Source organism: Rosa rugosa, chromosome 2 (assembly GCF_958449725.1).
Source record: "Rosa rugosa chromosome 2, drRosRugo1.1, whole genome shotgun sequence".
NCBI lineage: Eukaryota > Viridiplantae > Streptophyta > Magnoliopsida > Rosales > Rosaceae > Rosa > Rosa rugosa.
This window is the reverse complement of record NC_084821.1, coordinates 70155938-70177485: the sequence shown is the minus strand read 5'-3', so window position 1 is coordinate 70177485 and position 21548 is coordinate 70155938. Positions and strand designations below refer to the sequence as shown.

Genomic DNA, 21548 nt, shown 5'->3' with positions numbered 1-21548 from the left:
CAACTGTGTTAAATTCATGGACTACTGTTAAGCAACTGTTTATTGATTTGGTAGAAAAAAAAACGTGAGTTTAAATGAGTGCTGGTTTAGAGATTATCTTTAAAGAGTGCTGGTTTAAGATCAGAGACCCAGATCAAGTCCACAAAACTGATTTAAGATTCAACATTATGTAATTTCGAAAAGAAAAGCAAAGCTAAATGATTAAACTGTAGTGACTAGTGAGTAGAGTAAAGGGTTTCCTTATCTGGTGCTGCAAATCACAAAAGTTCAAAACTTTAAGAGCCCAGAATCGAGCAAACTTGAAAGCAAAAAAAGACGAAGCAAAAAAAAAAAAAGAGAACAAATTTCAGATCAAACAAAAGGATGATCCCATTTACATATTTGAAATGGGTTTTTCAAACTCTACCTTCCTCCATTATCAATTGAAACTGCTTGATCACTACTGGATTAGGAATACCCATCTTCGTTTCTGTCGGTTCCCTTTGCAGATATTTAAACATAAAGAAAGACTGCAAATTTTAGTTCAACTACTGTAAACCCGAAACAAATTGCAGAAGCATTTCAATTCTGTATTAATAAAATTCATATACATCCCAAATTCAATCAATCTAATGGTTTTATACATCAATTCCATATATTCATCTCCAGCACAAAATAACAGATTTAATTAATCTCAATATCCCAACAGAAACACATTCACAACTCAAAGGCTTGGAATTCTTACCTTGTACCAGTTCTGCCGAGACCATAGTCTCAAGGACCTGCTGCTTCCTGCAGTCCTCCTTAGTTCCTCATCATCCCTTTAAAAACTCAATCGAAATCAAGACCAGAAGCTCCCCTTTACCTTTGAAATTCCCCCATTTCCTCCAAGTACGAAATTCTAGAACAATCAAAAGAACTGAACATTCATAACTCCATTACAGTGAAATTGGAACTCAGCCTATAAGTAGTGAAAGCAGTTTTTTTAGAAAATATAGGTAAACAGAACTACCTTGCTTATAAAAGTCTGGGAGCAAAATATGAGAGTTTCCAGATTGCTAGTGACCTCATGAAGGAAGTTATCAGTGACCTGAGAGAAAAGCAGTACATTAGAGCTCCTAAAAAGTACAATGACATATTTGAATTGATAGGAAAAGAGGTACTGAGGCTTTGAAAAGTAAATTAATCTTGTTTTGTAGATGACCAAGTTGAAAACTGATTACAATGTTTAGTCATAATACAATCAGAATAAGGAAATCCATTTTAATATCTGAATTTGTGTAAGTTGTATATATAAACAGATACAAATTCTAGGTGTCAACTTCATTCTGTAGTTTGGTTAAAATCTATTACATTCACAGCAGATTTGAAACAGATGGTATTGAGTGCCTTCACATTAAGTTGGATAAAGGCTATCTAGAAGTGAGCTACGGGGAAAGAAAAAGAGATTGGATCACATGGCAAACTCTATTAGCAAACTGAAAAAATTCCTTCACACTATAAGCAAACAAAAAGAAAACCAATTACTGATTGATTAGCTTGTGATAGCAGAAATCAACAAAAACTCAACTGACATAACATGCGCACAAAAAAAAAAAAAAAACTTTCCAAGAAAGACAGATATAAGTATATAACATATACATACTTACATATACAGATACTTAACAGAAACATAAGATAAGAAGGACTTGCCTGAGAGAGACAGAGTTCTTGCACTTGTAGAGATATAGCAACCGAGTCAATGAAATGCTAAGTGATAAAATGACTGATATAAAACTTTTGCTTCTTTGTTACCAATTGAAACAACCCTGTGCAAATATATAGCAAATTAAATTGAATCACAATTGATAGAAATAAGCAAAAGGTTAAAGATGTTTCTGATCGATCAAGTGACAAACTGAAATTTCTAAATAAATAGCTTCTAGAGAAGCAAGTTTCTTGTATCACTCCAATAAGTAGTTGCATGAATTGAAACAATTCAATATCTTCATTGACACATGAGCATTTTCACCATATCGAAAGTGAGTAGAATTTTAATGTTTGCTGTAAATAAAATGGGTGATTATGAACGAAATTGCAGATATGTACAGTAATCAAATGAGGCCTTTACTGGCAAATTGAGTCCAAATGAAAATAATATATTGTGTAATTTATATGCAAAGAGGGTTGATGTATTGCACAGTCTGGTATGGCATTTACCTTGACTTGAGTCACAACGGAAAGAAATTAAAAGGTTAAAGTTTTACATATATCCACTTAAATGTGAAAGAGGCTGCTAGAGATGGATCAAGTTGTGAAGCTGTGAGCTAAAGCCACCAAGTCCATACAGTACCCAAAAAAAAAAAAAAATTAAATCACAAAAAACATTACACTATCAACTGAAATCGATTCTCACATCATCCATATAACAACATGAAACAAAACACTTAAAAATTGAACCTTCAGGGCTGCAATTCGATCAGCATGCAATTTTTCCAGCTCAGGATCCTAGAAATAACCAAAATTCACGTATTAGATCATTCTTTACTAAAAATTGAAATGCAATTTGCAAGAAAGAATTGAACTTGCATCCTTTATGTCAAGGTCGACCTCCTCGTCGCCGGAGCTTTTCCTTCGGCAAGAATTTCCTTCTGGTAATTGCGGGCAGTGGCGGCCATTACATTTCCAAATGCTAGGTTTTGGAGAATGGATTTGATTGCATCTGGATCCAACTTTCCCTGAAAAACGAAAGTGAATAACATGTACTTGGCTAGAAATAAAGGATTCCTATTTTTAGAGAAGCACATGCATGGTAACCAGAATGAAATTGAACATTGTTTCTCAAAATAAAACTGAGAATGAAGAAAAAAAGCTGAAATTTGCATTGAAAAGTAACAATAATGAAGTTTTCTCAATTTCTATTGGCTAAACTGTGCCTTAATCCTGAAGATCGAATCATAAGTCTCTGATTGAAAACAACAGAACAAACTCAGAGCAAACTTGATTGGAGACGATGCTTCTGGAGAGAGAGCGATCGGGGGAATTTTCTCCTCTGCACTCTGCTTTCTCTCTCTCTCACGCCATTGTTGAAAGTAATTAGGTGGTGGCTCTGCAGATCAACAGGTGGTAGTGTAATTTGATTGAAAAGCAATACTCAAATTGTTAACACACTACATAATTCTCAACAATTTCGATAGATTCTTAGAAAATTAACACCAATCAATACCAACCAATGTAATCAACAACCACAGAGTAAATTTTTGAACTAATCTCATCAAAAATCACAAAGTAAATCCAGGTCAAAACCATACCTTGCAACCTTTCCAATCAATCACTGGAATTCCAAAGCCAAAGATAAACCAAACTCCTAAAACGTAAAAACCGATATCAATACAAGACAAACAACAACAAAAGAAACAATAGCAGAAAATTGCTAAACATCAAAACCATACCTTGAAACCTTTCCAATCAATCACCAAGATCCTAGAGCCGAAGATAAACCAAACCCCTAAAATGTAAAAAACCCATATCAATTACACACCAAAGCACACAAAAACTGACAAAAACAACAGCAGAAGAATACTTCCAAACCTGCAATCCTCACTCCCGCCAAACCCACCAAAACCACAAATTGGGTGTTGTCGAAACCAAATCCTCTTCTTTCGCTTTCTATTCGAGCGCCACAGTATTCTCCAAACACAACCCAGTCCCTTCTAGAGCATCAAAAAAACAACAGGAAAGCGACGACCACTCTTAACCCAAACTCACAGTGGCACCCCGTAATTGATGGAAAAAAAAAGAAAAAAAAAAGGGCAAGAATGGTCCCCCTGATGTATAGCTATGATGGCAACCAATGCCTTCCATCACTTAAAGAGTATATGAAATCAATGTTGTATGAGACTGTATCAATGTAATAAGACTATCAGAATTGGATTTAAACCTCAAAGGTTGTCAAGACCAACAAGAAGCATAAGCTGCATTACAATTTTATGTTCGAGACAATTTCAGTAGTAAACTGAATAAGAATAAACATTGTCTAGCCATTATAGAAATTCGTATGTTACTAAGAATGCTTATTTGAAACAACAAAAAAGAAAACTGAAAATTGATCAAACTCACCCTTGAAAAGAGTTCCATGTCTACCTTACATTTTTGTGCTTCAAAACCAAAATGGAATTCAACATACAAAAAAAGGCAGCAGAAAGAAACGAAAGGCCCTATTTGTCTGAAGTCAGCTTCAGATTAAAACGTCTGTAGTTATTAGTGTTCCCAAGTTTGACAAGTTCCTTTGCCTCCTCAATCATGGAGGCCTTGACCAGTCCATCCACCACAGGCTGCAACAGTGCCGCACTCACAAGGCGGCGCCTTTGGAAAATGTCCTTGCACAGCTCAAAAGCAAACTCAACATCACCCTTCTCACAAACGAAGGGAACAAGCGTCTCGAAAGTCCATTTATCCGGAGCACAACTACTCTTCTCTATTTCACCATACCACCGCTTAGCTTCATCCAAGTTCCCCTCATTCACAAAGCCCTTAATCAAGGCATTGAAGGTGAACACATCAGGTTTCACTCCAATATTCCTCAACTCTTCAACTAACTGAGCCCCTTCTTCACTCCTCTTCTCCAAAGCCAACCCCAGCAATTTGGCATTGTAGCTCCTAATATCAGGAACGACATTCTTCTCCACCATTTGACCCCATATATTCTCAGCATCCAAAAACCGCTTATTCCCATACAAGCAATCCAAAATCGTATTGAACGTGATTACATCCGGCTTCACACCCTTCTTCTCCATCACATTGATCACCGAAACCGCAGAGTCAAACGAACCCATCTTGCAAAATGCCTTGATCACAGTATTGTACGACACCAAATCCGGCTCAATCGACAACTTCTCCGGTACCTCCCCGAAAATCTTCTCAACCATATCAAACTTCTTGGAGCTCACGCAGGCCCCGAGGAGGGCGTTGAAGGACAACACGGTTCGCCGGCAGTTTCTCTCAGGCATTTCGTCGAACACCTTCTGGGCATTATCAAACATGCCGGCCTTTCCATAAAGAGAAAGGATTCGGACGGCGAAACCCTCGTCGGAGAAATCCGGGTACTTCTTCTGGTCCTCTAGGATTTCTTCGATCGCACGGAAGCGCTTGGCGTTGGTGAGGCGGCGAACGGTCTCTTCGTAAATGGGGGTTTTGGTTCGGAAGCGGTAGAGCTCTGAGGACTCTTTGAACTTCTTGACGAGGCGTTTGAGGTTGCGCTCTCTGTCGAGGTCGGCGGAGATGGCTCTGATGCTCTTGGCGGTTGTTGGTTTGGGCTGGGTGGCGGCGGTGGAAAATGCACGGCGGAGGAGGCGACAAAACGACATCGTTTTAGGGGGTGGCTGGGGTTTTGGGTTTAACGTTGGAGTGTGAGAGAAATGAGTGTGACCTTGGACTTCTAGTAAATATTTTGGACTGGGTTTGGGCCGAAAGGACTATTGTCTTGGGCCTTGATGCCTTTTACTAATTTACTCAATTTGAACCTAATTTGGAACAACATATGCTGAAGATAACAATTACAACATGTTTGCTCGCTTAAGGAACAATTTTAAGGACTGTAAGGGACAAATGCATCTTGTATTAAATTAAAAGAATGAAATTATAACAATTTAAAACTGTGCATTTGTTTTTAGCTATCAAATTCATTTGTCTCTCATAATCTCTTAAAAATTGTCCTTTAAGTGAGCTGGCCTCGCAATTACATTATATGAATTATGTTTCGGACCTTCATTTTAGAATTTGGATTGGATTGACTTGATTTTCTAGTATAAATTTACTTTCCAAATTTTTTGTTTTTTTTTTCAAAAGTGTTTTATTTTTCTATGGAATGGTTAGTTGGTTACTGAAGAAGTTCAGAGAGACACAAAAAAAATAAGAAATTTCAATAATTATATTCCATGATTTAAATATGTATTTTTTAATCATTTATCTATTATTATATGATTTAAATTTAATTAGTTGTAGTGAAGTATGATGTGCCAGAAACACTAAAATTTGATACATAAAAGCACCTAGAGAACTAAAGTGGTTTTTACCGTTCCTTGGTACATAAGAAGTTGTGATTCTTAACATGCACAAAATCTGAATATATATAAACTAGTTGAATATGTACATATTTCTGTTACAAACTTCAAACTTAGAATCAGATAACAGGAAGAGAATATGTCTCCTCTAACAGCCTTCATTCTTTTGATCTTTTTTCCAGTCAACAATACCAAAGACCATGACATGAATCACATGCACCATGCCAGATATTTTTGTAGTGATTGTTATTGGCACTCCTAATTTAATATCTTCCACTCCAAAAATTATTTACTGTTGTATTTTTATTTAACGAAAAATGCGCTACGATAAATTAAATTATGAGTGAAAGTAGCGTTTACACCTAATAACACAAAGAAATAACAACAATAAATAATTGAACTCTCTAGAATAAGTATCAGTCTTTCTCTCTCTAGTTAGTTAGTCTATATAGTATGAACTGTGCTGTTGTGATTTTTCACAGCTGCAGCACCAATTTCTTCCCTATCTTGCCTTCCTCTACACACACAAAATGGCATGACACCCTTGTGAGCACCACATATATGAATAAGTGCCCCAAATACACTCCCACTTTGGAAAATGCTTGTTGATCATTATCTGAACGATATGGAATTTGTAGGCTCTGCCTTGGATGAGCTATGCCTAAGTCCTGATCAAGAAGGCAGCAGCCAAGGAGGTAGGATGGGTCGAAGGAGATACAACGACGAGGAAGATGATTCGATTTACAAATCCAAGAACCTGAAAGCCGAAAGGAAGAGAAGAGCGAAGCTCAGTGACAGGCTCCTCAAGCTACGATCATTGGTTCCCATCATCACAAATGCAAGTACTCAAAAGTTCTTGACGAGCACTCGTGAAAAAAATAGTTTCTAACTCTGGTAATTTCTTGCTTTGTTTCAGATGAATAAAGCAACTATCGTTGAGGACTCAATCACTTATATCTATGAGCTGCAGAAGAATGTGAACATGCTCCAGGACCAGCTCTTTGAGATGGAAGCATTGTCTTCACTGGAGGTGCCGGAGCCAAAGCCGAGGAAAGAAGAAATTGATGCTGCAGAAGAGATGAAGAAATATGGGATTCAGGTAATAATGTTCTGTATATTTCATCTCCTTGAAACATGGCTCTTCTACCTAGTTAATGTTATTGGTAATTCGATTTGCAGGCGGAGGTTAGTGTGACTCAGATTGATGGGAACAAACTTTGGATAAAGGCGGTTCTTGCGAAGAAAAGAGGTGGATTCACCAAATTGATAGAGGCCATGACTGAGTTTGGCTTTGAACTCACTGATACCAGTGTCACTACCTCCAATGGAGCAATGCTTGTTTCATCCTGTGTCATTGTAAGTACTGAAATTTTCCCAAACCTAGTACTCTTCTGTGGTACCTAAAAACTACATGCCAAATCAAAGGGAGCTATGCACAGTACAGAATAGACATAGATGAATATACCTTGATAGAACAGATTCACTGGACTTAACGCATAATGCAAAGTTAATATAGATCTTAATGATTTCAGGGATTCCATTGCGATACACTTGCAGTCGAGCAAACCAGGGAATTGATGCTGGATATCATTAATGGAATATAGCTAGAGCTAATGGAAGTAATGAAGTACCATACAGGACTACGTATTCATTTTCCTTTGAAGTTCATACTCAAGTACTCCTTTACTAGTTGGTCTTTGTGTTTGGTTGGCATATACCAACCCTGGAAAGACACTATTATGTATCAATTTTATATATTTATTAAGGAAATGGAAAACTGTGTTAGATGTTATAATTTGGTTAACAGTATAAGTTGATATATATGAAATTTGATTACTTTTCCTTCCACCAATTCGAAGTAGTACAATTGAACAATAAGGAGTTGTTATACATCACAAATGATCAAGAAGGTAACGGAGAAGGCAGGATTGGTATAAGGAGACACAACAAGAATGGTATATCGTTCAAACCAGCATGTTGAGAGGAGAAGGCAGAAGCTCGGTGACAGGTTCCTCATACAATTAAGGATCATTAGTAGTTTAGTACCGGCTATTACTCATGCAAGTATTCAAAGGCCTTGGTTAGCACATATGATCAACTGCATTTTAAGTATCCAGGACAAGGTTTTTGAGATGGAAGCATCATTCGACATTCGCTAGAGGTGCTAGAGGCTAGACAGAGCTGTGGAAAGAAGATACTTATGCTGCATGGGAGATGAAGGTAGAGAAGAAAAGATGATGGGAACAAACTTTTGGTAAAGGCCATTCTTAGAGAAGAACAGAAGGGGTTTCACTACAAGAAAACTTCGGAAACCTATTCTATGGTAATTACTTGAAAACCTAATGCTAATTCAAAGTACAGCAAGGTCATAGATGAACAAACTTGGTGAGTCAGTTTCCACCCATAAGTGATTCCATCCTTTATTCCATGCAATTATCAAGGCTTCAAATAATGCAAACACTTCAGCCTCCACCGCGCTGTGACCTCAACTCTCTGAGAGAATGAACCTAAGAATGCCGCAGAATGATTGCAAAAAATACCACCGGCACCTGCCTGGCCTGGGCCATGAAATGAGCCATCTGTATTAACCTTCACCCATGAAACTTGGGGCAGCAGCTCTCAACGGGGATCAATTCAACTGTTTGAAAATAGGCAGATTATTAGCTACTGGACTGGCTTGCTTAAAAGCTAGGCAGGCAAAGTCCTTGAGTGGGGTACAAAAGAATCGCCGAAACCGGATTGGACAGAAAATACCTACCTTATGCCTCAACCGATTTCTCTCAAACCAAGTACACCATAACATGCATGTTACAACCTGCAATAAACCAAAGTAGCTTAGTAGAAGAGCTAAAACCATTTAACAAAGAAGCATTGAAGTAATCATTTAGAGACATACCCGAATCAAAAGCCCGTTGGAAGAGAGCTAGCTGAAAGCCACTCCCATAACCCCAGAATTAATGGGAAATCCCAGAACAAATGTCGACCGATCTCCCTAGCATTCAAACAGATTGCACACCTTGAGCATAACTGAACACCCCTACGCTGAAGAAGCTCCTCCGTTAGGATCTTATTAGGTAAAACTTTGGATTCAAATTTGCTCACCACCAAATAAAAGTGATGAGCAAATTTGATTCCTTAGATTTTAAAATGGTCAATGGTTCAGATTTATTGTTTGAATGGTGTCAACATACAACAAGGTGACGTGGCAAATGACATGGCATTACATATTTCTAATATAAAATTAAACTTTTCTTTATTAAAAGAAAATACAAAATTAAAATTTGAAAAATCAAAATCAACAAAAACTAAAAAGAAATAAAATAGGAAGAAGTACTATTCTTATCAACATTGTACAATATCAAAAGGAAAAAAAAATAGCAGAAGAACACGCCACATACATCGATTGCAGGTAGATCTTTTGACATCCTAAACTCTCTGTGGTCTGGCTGTCGGGACATGTGCTAAACTTATCTATCATCCACTTGATGTGGTCAAGAAAAGATTCTAGGTAGATCTTTTGACATTCTGAACTCTATACTACGATCATTCATCTGGAATTACTGATGTACAAAGATTTCTCGCTGAGAGTATAAGAGAAGAAGACATGATTTTTTTAATTTTTTTTTGATGACAAGATCTGATTTAACATGCTTTATATGTGAATGATAATGCAATGAGGATGGATATATTAAACTTGTTTCTTTTTTTGTTTTTTGGGTTGTTACAGATTGAAGGACCATAGAGGCACCCATGATATGGGACTCGAGTAGAGCACCATGCCTACAGCAATATGGTTGATGCTTTGCGACGATCGAATAGTGCAGAAAGAAGGCTGGGCTGGTCTTTATAAGGGAATAGTCCCATCAACGGTCAAAGCTGCTCCTGCTGGTGCACAGTGGCGGATCCAAGATTGAAATCTTGGGCGGGTTAGGATTTCTTAAACAAAATATATATATATATATATATATATATATATATATATATATATATATATATATTATGGAGAATCTCGACGGTGCGAGAGAATTTTATTAATTTTAAAAAAAAGGTACACCTAGTCAGGGGGGACGTAGTGAGCCTTACCCCTCAAATACATATCTATACAAAACTAATCCAGGATCACGTTCAAGAGCATTGATATTATTTTGTGGTTCAGGAATGGAAGGTTGAGGTTCAACATCAATATTTGAAGAGGATATGGAAGGTTCAGAAACCACATTTGAACTTGAAGACTCAACATTTGTTCTTTTAAACCATGTGTCAATGAATTTTGATCGCTTCGGTTTTGGCTCATGATTTGACATTTTACTCTTACACCTATAAATTAAGAAATTAACTTTGAATTAACTATTTTTCATAATAACTAATTTAACAAAAACAAAAAACCACAATATAAGCCACAATTTTATATGCACAATGAAAAGAAAAGAAAAAAGTACATTGGAAAGCAGTACATTTTAGCTACTCTAATAATGGACTCAAGCTTCTGACCTTGATAACTGATAAGTATTGAAATCAATTAAACCCACAACAATTGCACAGTAGAAAGAAGACCCACATCAGTGCATCACATTTAACCCACATCAATTAAACAATAAATTGCAGATTTGCAGAACAAGGAGACGGAGACTCGGAGAGAATTCTGCATACCAGATAAGACTTGATCTCTGAGACTCTGAGAGAAGTGGAGAAGGGAGAGCCGCAGGAGGCACTGGCGGAGGAGGAGAGAGTGAGACTGTGAAAGACGATTCTCCAATCTCCAGTTCAAAATTTCGAATAGCCCGTAGTCGATGAGTGGAAGCATGAACCAGAATTTGCTTGAATCAAGAGGTTGAAGAGGAAATTAAGAAACAGATGCTTGTCCGGAATGATTTCTGATGAGATTGTGGCTTGGGAGAATGGGAGATGAGTCATTCCTTTAGGAAATGGACATCGAGGCTTTTAAGGCTGGATCTGAAATTGACGGAGGCATTCTTCGAACTGTCGGGAGTGGGGAGTTACAAGGGCTAGGGTACTGGGCTTCTGGAATCTGGACGGGCTACCCAATTAAAAAAAAAAGAAGTATACATCTAATTTTTTTTTAGGGTTTTTTGCACCAACAGTGTCTGCAGACTTGGGTGACTGACAATATGATACCCGAACTTACAAAGTTATCAAAGTGATACCCAGACTCAATTTTTCGTATCTCTGTCATACCTGCAGTCATTTTCCGTTACGTTTCCGTTAATTTGACCACGTGCAATGCATATGATTGGTTAAATGAGGCTAAAAAGACTAATTTGCCCTCAATTCGTTTTTTTTTTTTTTAAAACACTCAATTTGTTAAATTTTCTCTCCCTTATTCATTATCCTCTTCCTTGAAACAGATTGGAGTTACCCATCATTGTTCTTCCATCAAATTCAACCTCTTGCAATTTGCTTTCCCATTCAAATCCACCACCAGTCCCATCAGTGACAGCAATCAAGATAAGTATTTGAACCTAGCAATTCTTCATGTTCATCTTCTTAAACCCAACAAAAATAGAAAAAAAAAACTAAGAAATCCCGGCATTTGTTTATGTTCTTGAATCCATTCATATTCATCTTCTCAAACCCAGCAAACCCATTTGAGCTTTCGAGAGAAGAGAGATTGGTGATGGCGGGATCACTCGATCCCAGCCTCACCTCTTCCAGCCTGCCGCAACACCAACAAGAAAACGTCTTTGAAAACATTAAATGCCTCTTCAACAATCTCCACCCAATAAAACCACCCAGCCACCCATATGTGCAAGTCCAAAATGGCCGCCGACATCGCCCAGCCCACCTCTTCCCCCCGACCCACAACCCAATTGTCCGAATCCGCTCGAAACCGGACCCAAACCCGACCTACCTTCACCTCCTCCTCCGAGCCCTCCACCTCTAGCTCAAATACAAGCTACAAGCTCTCCTCCACCGCCTCCACCTCCAGCCAAACCTCCCATTCCAGCTTCCGCCTCTCCCTCCCCGAAAACCCTAACCTCTACGACCTCTTCGAAATCTGCGCCGCCACCAACAACTTCCTCGCCAAGCGCTTCAGCTCCTCCTCCTCCACCCCCTTCTGGCGCTGCACCCTCCGCGGCAGAGACGCCGTCGTCTTCCAGCGCAAGTTCCGCCGCAGGCTCGAAACCCAAGAACTCAAGAACCGGCTCTCCATGCTCTGCCGCATCCACCACACCTCCATCGTCAAGCTCTTCGATGCCTCCGTCTCCGGCGACAACGTCTTCTTGGTCTACGAATTCATAAGCAACTCCGCCAGCCTCGCCGCGTGTCTGAGAAACAAGAACAACCCCAATTTCACCGTGTTGTCGACGTGGGCATCAAGAATGCAGGACGCCGCCTACCTCGCCCAGGGCCTCGATTATATTCACAATAGCACAAGCCTCAATGTCCCGTGACCTCCCTCTCCACTGATTGAGCAGTTTCACACTCCCAATCACACTCCGAATCTTCATAGTTCTGCTCACAGGAGTCGGAATCGGAATCGGTATTGGAGGAATTCGATTCGGGGTGATCCGACCCGGAATCTTGATCCTCTACGATCATAGGAACCTCCTCCTCCTCCTGGTGATAATCATTGGTGTCAATCCGGATCTGGGAATGGGGATGCATGACGACTGGTTTGGGATTTAAAAAAAAAAATTGGATAATGTATTGGATTGGGATTTTTGGAGTGAAAAAGTCCTTCTTGCCCTAATTATTTTGTGACTCACGTGCGTTGCACGTGGTCAGGATTAACGGAGACTTGACAGAAAATGACCGCATGTATGATAGAGATACGAAAAATTGAGTCTGGGTATCACTTTGATAACTTTGTAAGTTCGGGTATCATATTGTCAGTCACCCAAGTCTCCGGACACTGTTGGTGCAAAAAACCCTTTTTTTTAAGCCCAAAAATCTCGGACGGGCTTGAGCCGACCTAGTCTGTGCATAGATCCGCCCCTGTCGGTGCAGTGACATTTGTGGCTTATGAATATACATCCGACTGGTTAGAGTCTAGATTAACTTGAAATAACCATTCCCTACTCGCAAAAATTAATTTTGGATCATGTGATTCTTTTGTCATCGGAAAGGTTACAGGACCCTCTCGATCGATGAAGGGAAGGGAGGGGGGCACATTGTTTAGTCACACCTACAGGCTTTAAGATTGTAAGCAGATAGCAAAATGGTTAATTGAGATGTAAACCATAAATTTTTGTAGCAACATTTGGACTTTTAATTGAAATTTTACTCTCCAGGAAGAACTGGTTACTACTCATAAATTTTTGTAGCAACATTTTACTCATAATTGCATCCTATCTGCACTCTACAGATATCACTAGATTGAAAGAGCAAAAATGTACGTGTAGAAAACAATACTTTCTAATCATCACAAGGAACATGCAGTAATGTATTATGATCAACATTCTCGGACAGAAAATTTAGGGAACAGAATTTGTAATTTCACATAAAGAAACAGATTTATCATTTGATTTGAATACAAGAAGCCTCATCACAGTTACAACTTTTTGCTGACTTCTTGGAAACCAAGCACTAGCTACAAAAATCCTACATGTTTGAGATACCGTGGAAATATAGAATTCTCTACCACTTGCTCTACGAGTCTCAGCAATGAGCAAATTCCTCCCATTGACATGCATGGTTTGCTATATAAGTCCCTATATCTTCAAATTTCCTTATTCAACATAAAACCCAGTTAGTAGTGAAGAAGATCAAACCACAGCTCTTAGTCTCCCTACTAGAGATCTATGTGTATTCATCTTTTCACACAGTACAACCACGGATTCAGAGTTTGTGGGCGTACCACGGATTCAAAGTTTGTAGGCGTTGCGAGCGTTGCTAATGCTCTTTCACACGGAAAAGTCTGTCCGTGTAAAATATTCATACGGACCCCACTTCAATTTCAGAACTGCAATCCATGTGCAATTTAGATATTTATTGAATTTTATTGAATTATTAAAATATTAAAATATCTATTTTTTGGTCCCCAATTTATTGTGGTTCACGGTGAGTTTGTTGTATGGAGTTTTGCAGATCTGCAGTGTTTCGACCTTGAGAAGAATGGATGTCGACAATCTTCTGATTCGCTTAGTTTCTTTGGCATCGGGGTACAAAGAAATCAAAAATATGGTCCATGTACTCAAAAGCTGAAGAACAATCAATTCTTCAGCTTCTAAGGTCTGCATTGCCTTGGCTTTACCTTCACTTTCCCATGTTCTCCAGCTATATATAAATCTACAATGAACTAACATAAAGCAATTAGTCTCAGTAAATAGGACCCCAGTACCATTAGAAAAAATTGATTGATGATGAGATAAAAAGAACCTTAATTAATCATGGGCAGGACAATGGCAAAGAAACTGTAAACAACATGCGTCATGCCAAGCACAAAATTAATCGGTGAAGTTGTTCAAGACTTTCATGAGATGCAAAGGACTCATGACCCTGACAACACATCAAAACAAAACGAGACTTTTTACCCAGTTGAAAGAAAACAAAACGTTTTTTAGGCATCGAGATGAGGCCGAAGATCACGAATCCAGACTTGAAGTGGGAGACCCATTATGATTCCAATCTGAATTAGAGGACAGAGAAGAGAAATGGGTCGAAACATCCTATTAGAACCAATAAGATTATACACTTACTAAATTTTACGTATTTAAATTGTTTTCTGTTTATTTTAAAATAAAATTGACACATATTTATGACACACAAAAATTATTTGATATAAATTTATCTTTTATCTTTTAATATATTCACACTTAATGATGTGCCTAACTGCCATTCACACATTTTTTCTGTAATTTCACACCGAAGAATACAGACTAAAAGTCTAAAACAGAGTTTCTCGAAAATTAAGACTTCTCTCAAATGAAAAAATGAAAACCCTAGTCGTGCTGGTTCTCGCACTATTACTAACGCCGCCTTCTCAGGCTGGTGATGAACATGTCGGCTCCTGCCAGCTTCCAATCCCAAGGCTTTTGGGTCCGATCCTCTTCCTACCTTCTGGGCATGATGCTTCTGGTTTATTATTGGTTAGACTGACCCCGTGGTCGGGTAGCTTGTCATGGTGGCTCGATGGCAGCCTGAGTCTGGGTGGTAACCCGATTTCCAGATCTCTGGGCATGGGTTGCAACTTGGCTGTCTCGAAATTGTTTTGTTCACAACTCTTAATACCAGAGGCGGCTCGACTCTGTGACCTTGTTTCTGTTCAATGCGAAAGCGGTATCGATGATGGTGGCGGTGGCCACGTAGTCTGGTTACGCTTCCCTAGTGCTATGGGTTCGTCTGTGGCAACCCGGCGACGGATTCTAACAACTATTGATCTTCCCGCTGGGAGGAGGCGAGGTTTCTGGGAAGTGGTAGGCCGCAACGGGGCAACTCGTGGCTATGGTGGTGGCTCTAGGGCTGCTGCAATGGAAACTATTGACTGTCCTACGATCGGAGGTGAACTGTGGCAGTGGTGCTACTGCCCTAGTGTTTTGGGCCCAAATTGGTTAGGGCAAACTGTTGGGCCCATGCTTCAGGCTCTTGGCAATGGGCTCCTCAATGTTGTTGTGGGCCAAAAAATGCAGATGAAAGAAGTGCATAATGGGCTTGGGCTCTTCACTAATGAGTCAATTCGGATCTTCAAGAGTTAATTTGGGCAGCTGTAAGGCCTACTTCACCCTGCTGTTCGGCCATATCTCTCAATGGACTGGACAATTGTTTTTGACAAAATCTCCTAGCCCTTGCTTGAAGGGCAAAGGCACAAACTAGGTTTATGTGGTGCTAGGCCTATGCACTATGCCTTAGTGTCTCCATAGTCATAGGCTCGCTTTAATAAGTGAGCAATTAGTTCGAATATATGTGGTTTATCCCTATGTATCACAGTAGTTCTCATACTACAATTTCTTGAACTGTCTAGTTGAAGGTAGCAGAATGATATGTAATGGCCATCTTGGCATGCATTTAATGAAATCCACATTTACTCAAGAAACTACCATTCACACACATATATCAAAAGTCTCGTTTTCAATTGGAGACATAATTGTATCAAAACAATACGAGACTTTAATTATGTGGAGACATAATTATATCAAAACATTCACACATATGTCTGTATGAAACATTAGAAAACATTTAATATGTTTCAGTAATATCACGACATTTTGTGTGAAAACTGTATTCACACAGAAATCTATGTGTAGTATAATACATTATACACAATTTTTATCCGTGTAAAGGTATGTGACAACCTTTACCGTGTGAAAAGGCTTGTTTTGCTAGTACTGCTAACAAACATATATAGAAAGATACAGTCTTGACGAGAAAAGTAGAATCCAAAGAACCCAATAAACCAAAAAAAGATAGGAGCTTTGATTAGTACCACATGGAGAGGAAGTGATTGGAGAATAGAGGAAGACGAAGACGAAGATAAATACGTCGACAACAGAACAAGATAAATACATATGTGTGTTCTTGTTGTAAGTAATGTTTAGTTCCAATTAGCAAAGTAATTGGGAGGATAGAGATGAGAGCTTGGAGTTGGAAAGGACGATGAGAGCTTGAAGTTAGAGAAGACGATCGATGTTTGTTGGTGACGAAAAATTCCGTAGAGGATTTTGACTCACCAATAAATGCGGACTGGAGAGGGAGCTGACCAGGAACTATCGAGAAGCTTCTTTTGAGCGTTGACTTGAAGTTTGACCGTCGGCTCGAGGAGGGGGGGGGGGTACCTGCAGAAAACCCTCTGATGCCTAAGTCAGTACATTTCTTAGTAGTGGAGTAGAGAGAATTGGAATTCGATGGATTACCTCGATGTCGAGCCGCTTATTTATAGGTGCATTTTGGCGTGGGCTGCAAGTAAACTTGCACAGCAAGTTTGCAGTGATTTGAGCAGCAAGCCACCATTAAGGCCGTATTCACACCTACAATAACCACCATTTATTGGCGGCAATGATTGTCGTGTTTGAATGCTGCATTGACTCCTGCATTTACGGCTGTAGTAACAGTTGCATTTACCGCCACCATCACTTCTCTTTAATTGCCCTGTTTAAGGCTCGAAATATTGATCACTCCCACAATGCCCCCAAATTTTCTCCTTGGGAATTCATCCCAAGAGAAATGTTCCAAAACTCAAATTTCTCTATGGGCTCCACATCTTTATATTTATCTTTGGGCACCCTTCTTTGAATTTCATCTAGGCCTTGATCAACACGTGTTGAAAATGTAGATGCCCGTATAAGAAGATCCTCGTTCCTTGTTTAGAGTCGGCATCTCATCTCGTCGATGACGCCGACGCTGACGCGCCCAAATCAAGACTCAGATCTGCCTTTGTCTTGCAGCCATTCTAGTGTCGGGTCTTTGCGTCGCGGACTCGTCTGCTTGTGGCGTCTCCAGTGCCTCGCCCACAGCGTCTAAGTCAAGTTTCTAGTCTCGCCTGCGCTCGGTGTCCCCGCTGAGCTGCCTCGTTCCTAAGCCGTGCCCTCAGCGTAGCTCAAACCAGACTCCGAGCCTGAGGTACCCTGCTGCGAAACTCTTCCTCTTTTCCCTTCTTAGTCACCTAACATTCTGCGACGTCGTGACGTCTCCTTCACAATGACCACGATGCCGACGTCGGCGTAGGAGTCGATGACGTCTTCTTTAATGTCTGCGGCGTAAACCTCAACGTCGGTGACTTTTTCTTAATAACCTCAACACCAACCTCGACGTCGGTGACGTCCTTCTTAATAACTACGATGCCAGCCTCGACGTCGATGATGTCGCTCTCAATAACCTCGGCGCTAACCTCGACGTCAGTGTCAACCTCGACGTCGGCGCCAACCTCGACTTCAGTGACGTTTTTCTCAATAACCTCAGCGCCAACCTCGACGTCGGTGACTTATTTCTCAATAACCTCGGCGCTAACCTCTACGTCGGCACCAACCTCGACGTCGGTGATGTCTTTCTCAATAACCTCAGCGTCGCCCTCGACGTCGGTGTCAACCTCGATGGTGCAGACCTCGACGAGGGTGCCAATCTCGACGTCTTTGACGTAGGCATCCTGGAAATAACCGCAGCATCGACCCCGACGTTAGCCTAGATGATGACGACGACGACGACCGCAATGACCGTCATCGGCGTTTCCATGGCTTGGTGGGTATTCCATTCCCCTATTTGCCCCCTTGTTTTTCTTGTTTGTGGAGTCGCTCAGAAAGAAAAACAAAACAAAGGTAGAATATTCGAGGCACGGAGCCTTTCAAACAAAAATGATACATTATAGGATTTGAACCCAAACCGTATTGGAGGGTCTGCCCTCCGCGCACTGCTTCTTAACATCTTCCGGGGATGACTACTAGAATTTTGGCCTTAGACATCACAACAATTAAATCGGTCAGGAATGCACGCGATGTAAAAAAATATCATTAACATCGATTCCTCAAATTCCGATTTATATGCATATAATTGACATCGTTTATTACTGTTGACCGATGTCTATGATTTGATTCTGAAATTTTAAAAAACGCGGAAAAGATTAAGTTAAAAATTTCAACTCGCGGGGAACAAAATTTCCATTTCACCCACACTTCGTCAGTTTTCCCATTCTCTCTGGCGACCCATTTTCATCCTCACTCTATCTCCGAAAGAACTGACAACCCATTTTCTGTCTGGCTCTTCCCCGAAACCCTACCCCTTTTCTCTTTCTCTCCCGCTCTCTGTTCACGGCCACCACCGCCTCCCTCTCCTCTGCTCACTCCCTTACTGTCTCTCTCTCCCTCATTAACCGCTGGCAAGCTCTCTCTCTCTCTCTCTCTCTCTCTAAAACCCTCTATGTCTCTCTCTGGAATTGACGTAGATGAAGTCTATGCCACTGCACCACAATTTCGATGATAGAGCCTCCCCAATCGCCAAACCCTAGCTCCGGCAAGCCTCCAAGGAGAACGCGCCTCCGCCTTCAGATCTAACTATACGGCCACTAAGTCCAACCAGCACAGGATCGTCAAAACCCTGGTAATTTATTTGTTTCCATTTTGCTTATTGTTCATGTTTCACAAAACGAAATGATGGATCCCAATTTCAAATTTGGGGTTTCGATTTCGATGTCGTGGTGTTAATTGGTGGCTATTTTGGGTCAATAAATAGGAGGTAAGCTAGTGTACCAGACTAACACAGACACAGATTTGGAGCTTTTAGAGGTTTGGTGAAACAACACAGACGCAGCAAATGGCTTCTATCAACCTCTATTGCTCCCCAATGGCTCTCTTCCCTTCTCAGTAAGACTTTTTTTTTTTTTTTCCTTTTCTGTTCTGGATTCAGTTCCTGATTTGATTTGATTTGGTTTGGTTTGATTGATTTGGACTTGTTATACCCTGAGATTTTTTATGTTTTCATCTTTCAGAAACACTAGGAATATGTTTTTGAATATGATAGAGATGAAATTGCGAATCTGTGAAGTGAGAATCCATGGCTTAGTGAAGAAATGGTTCTAAGATTGGGTATTTGAATCAAGAGCTATGGTTAATATGGTCGAATTGATATGATATGTGAGTGGTTATTATGTTGATTTTGGACTAATTTTTAGTGCTTATTAGGAAATTGTGTTTTGGTTAATGGTGATTGTTTTGTCCAGGCTTCACTCAGCTGGGCATTTGCTAGATGTATGTGTGTATGAAGAATGTCCACGCAAAGGCTACCATTTCCCTCAAGGGTATGATTACTTCACTGTCTACCGCCTAGAATAGATGTTGTGGTTATGTTTCTTATCTTTCTGTAAGATCTAATTGTTTCATAATCCTCTGTTAAAATCAGAAGCTGAAAGATTCTAGCCCTGTAATGGCATACTCAATACTCTGCATGGGGGTTTAGTTCTCACTAACAGTTGTGATTTGGTTTCAGACTAAGAACACTTCAGCTGTGTGCTTTGGATTGAAAGAGATAAAAGGATTTTTGAAGTCTATATAGGTGCAGTGGTGGAAAAGCTAGCTTTGGGAGAGACTTGGGTTCTGGGAAACTTTTTATGGCTTCTGTTTATGGGGAACTTCAAACCTACACTCTTTCTTCTATAATCATTTCATGGAAAGCAGCTGTATTTTATAGGTTGTCGCTTGATTAGGTTGATTTGTTGGCAGTTTATCTTGTCTTGTTTGTTGTCTTTCTGCCTTCTATTGTGATTTGTTCATGCGGAGTCCTTGTTCACTTTGTTGTATCATGTTAGTTTTTTAGGCATTTCTTGAGGTGTTAAAGAAATGATTAAAGACACTTTTAGATTTGTAACGGACAATTACAATTCCAAGCCAGAAAGGGTTAATGCTCAATTTCAATCACTGGTCATATAGTAGTACCAGTGAAGGAAACCTCCAAAGCAGACAAAAGATGGAGTTGCTTCTAATGAAGATAGTTTTACTGATGTGTCAAGTGTAAGTGACGTCATCTTATTGTTTACTTTCGTCGTCTTCCAGTCTAATATTTTTTTTTTAATCTAGAGAAAGCATATGGCAATGGAAGAATGGGTAGAAAATCCCCACGCTGAAACAACATTTTCATTGATCTCTTGGAACATTTCTCTTAACCCAGATTTCATTGATCTTTTTCGACATGCTTAATGTCTACAGGTATAAACCAACATTTTCAGATGTTAGTCGAGTTTCAGTTGTCCGGTTATATATCTTCATTTCAAATATTGTAGTGATATGCATGGATGTATTTATTTTCAACAGGATGTATAGTGAGCTTGTATCTAGTACTATTGCTGAAGGGGGGCCTTTCGCTTCTAAAACATCCTATGTAAAATATTGTAGTCATTGTGGTTGCTTGCATCCCAATCTGGTTTATCACCACTTGTGCATTTATAATATAAAGTAATACCTCTGGGTATGGTTTCCCTGTAATCTTTTTTGTTTTCTGATTAAGAGTTTGGTTGTCTGCAGTCAATTGGTGTGAGTGTCCATGTAACCAATGATGAGAAGGTATGGATCTAGAAGATTCTAAATTCATCTGTGTGGAAGTCGATAGCTTGGTATAACTTAATCTCATTTTTATTTTTGTTTTGCAGATCGAAAGTAGTGCAAAGATGGCCTTGCTAGCTTATAGAATGGTACACAATGACCGTTTTACTTATTTGCAAGCCTTTTGTTTTGTATATGGAGAAGTTTAGGCCATATGTCCCCTTCTCCCTACTCTTTGTACACTTTTTATCAAAAATAGTATTAATGAGAATTTTCTTTTGGTTACCACTTGTATGCTGACTATTCTCAAGGTGATAATTTTCTAGTGAAGAAACTGATTTATGGACATAAGAAGAAAACCACTTTTAAACTAGAAATTGAAGCAAAAAGAACGAAAACTCAACAACTTAATATAACAAACTGATGTCATAAATGACTAAGAACATCAGTTCTATCTATAGAACAGATGTCTAATATTGATATATAAATCAATTTCTTTCGTAAAACGATGTCACAAGATGAAACGAAATCAGTTTTTTATAAATCAACCGATGTCTGGAGTCATTTTATACATCGATACATTATAAGAAACTGATGTCTAGAGTTA

General features: G+C 39.5%; 2 protein-coding genes and 3 long non-coding RNA genes across 6 annotated transcripts; 2 read left to right on the top strand and 3 right to left on the bottom strand.

Annotated features, from left to right (window-relative positions):
- Nucleotides 1-539: 539 nt before the first annotated feature.
- LOC133729799 (uncharacterized) lies at nt 540-1650 on the bottom strand. Its single transcript, XR_009856511.1, has 2 exons — nt 992-1650; nt 540-880 (listed from the first exon to the last, which is right to left on the bottom strand). It is a non-coding gene; the product is annotated as an uncharacterized LOC133729799 (long non-coding RNA).
- A 2219-nt stretch (nt 1651-3869) lies between these two features.
- On the bottom strand, nt 3870-5384 carry LOC133729798 (small ribosomal subunit protein mS79 (rPPR3b)-like). The gene has a single exon (XM_062157375.1). It carries the CDS (start codon nt 5322-5324, stop codon nt 4176-4178), a length of 1149 nt encoding a protein of 382 aa, XP_062013359.1. The 5' UTR covers nt 5325-5384; the 3' UTR covers nt 3870-4175.
- A 1102-nt stretch (nt 5385-6486) lies between these two features.
- LOC133734383 (transcription factor DYT1-like) lies at nt 6487-7785 on the top strand. Its single transcript, XM_062162023.1, has 4 exons — nt 6487-6858; nt 6937-7119; nt 7200-7376; nt 7553-7785. The coding sequence occupies exons 1-4, from the start codon at nt 6619-6621 to the stop codon at nt 7622-7624; spliced, it is 672 nt and encodes a 223-aa protein (XP_062018007.1). The 5' UTR covers nt 6487-6618; the 3' UTR covers nt 7625-7785.
- Nucleotides 7786-7927: 142 nt separating this feature from the next.
- On the bottom strand, nt 7928-9077 carry LOC133730154 (uncharacterized). The gene is made up of 3 exons (XR_009856647.1): nt 8917-9077; nt 8779-8835; nt 7928-8658 (listed from the first exon to the last, which is right to left on the bottom strand). It is a non-coding gene; the product is annotated as an uncharacterized LOC133730154 (long non-coding RNA).
- Nucleotides 9078-18578: 9501 nt separating this feature from the next.
- Nucleotides 18579-21011, top strand: LOC133733487 (uncharacterized). Of its 2 annotated transcripts, XR_009857733.1 has the most exons (6): nt 18579-19007; nt 19140-19270; nt 19405-19540; nt 19627-19704; nt 19893-20608; nt 20714-21011. It is a non-coding gene; the product is annotated as an uncharacterized LOC133733487 (long non-coding RNA). The 2 variants fall into 2 exon arrangements; XR_009857732.1 differs by lacking the exons at nt 19405-19540; nt 20714-21011 and having other exon boundaries at nt 19893-20206.
- Nucleotides 21012-21548: the final 537 nt, after the last annotated feature.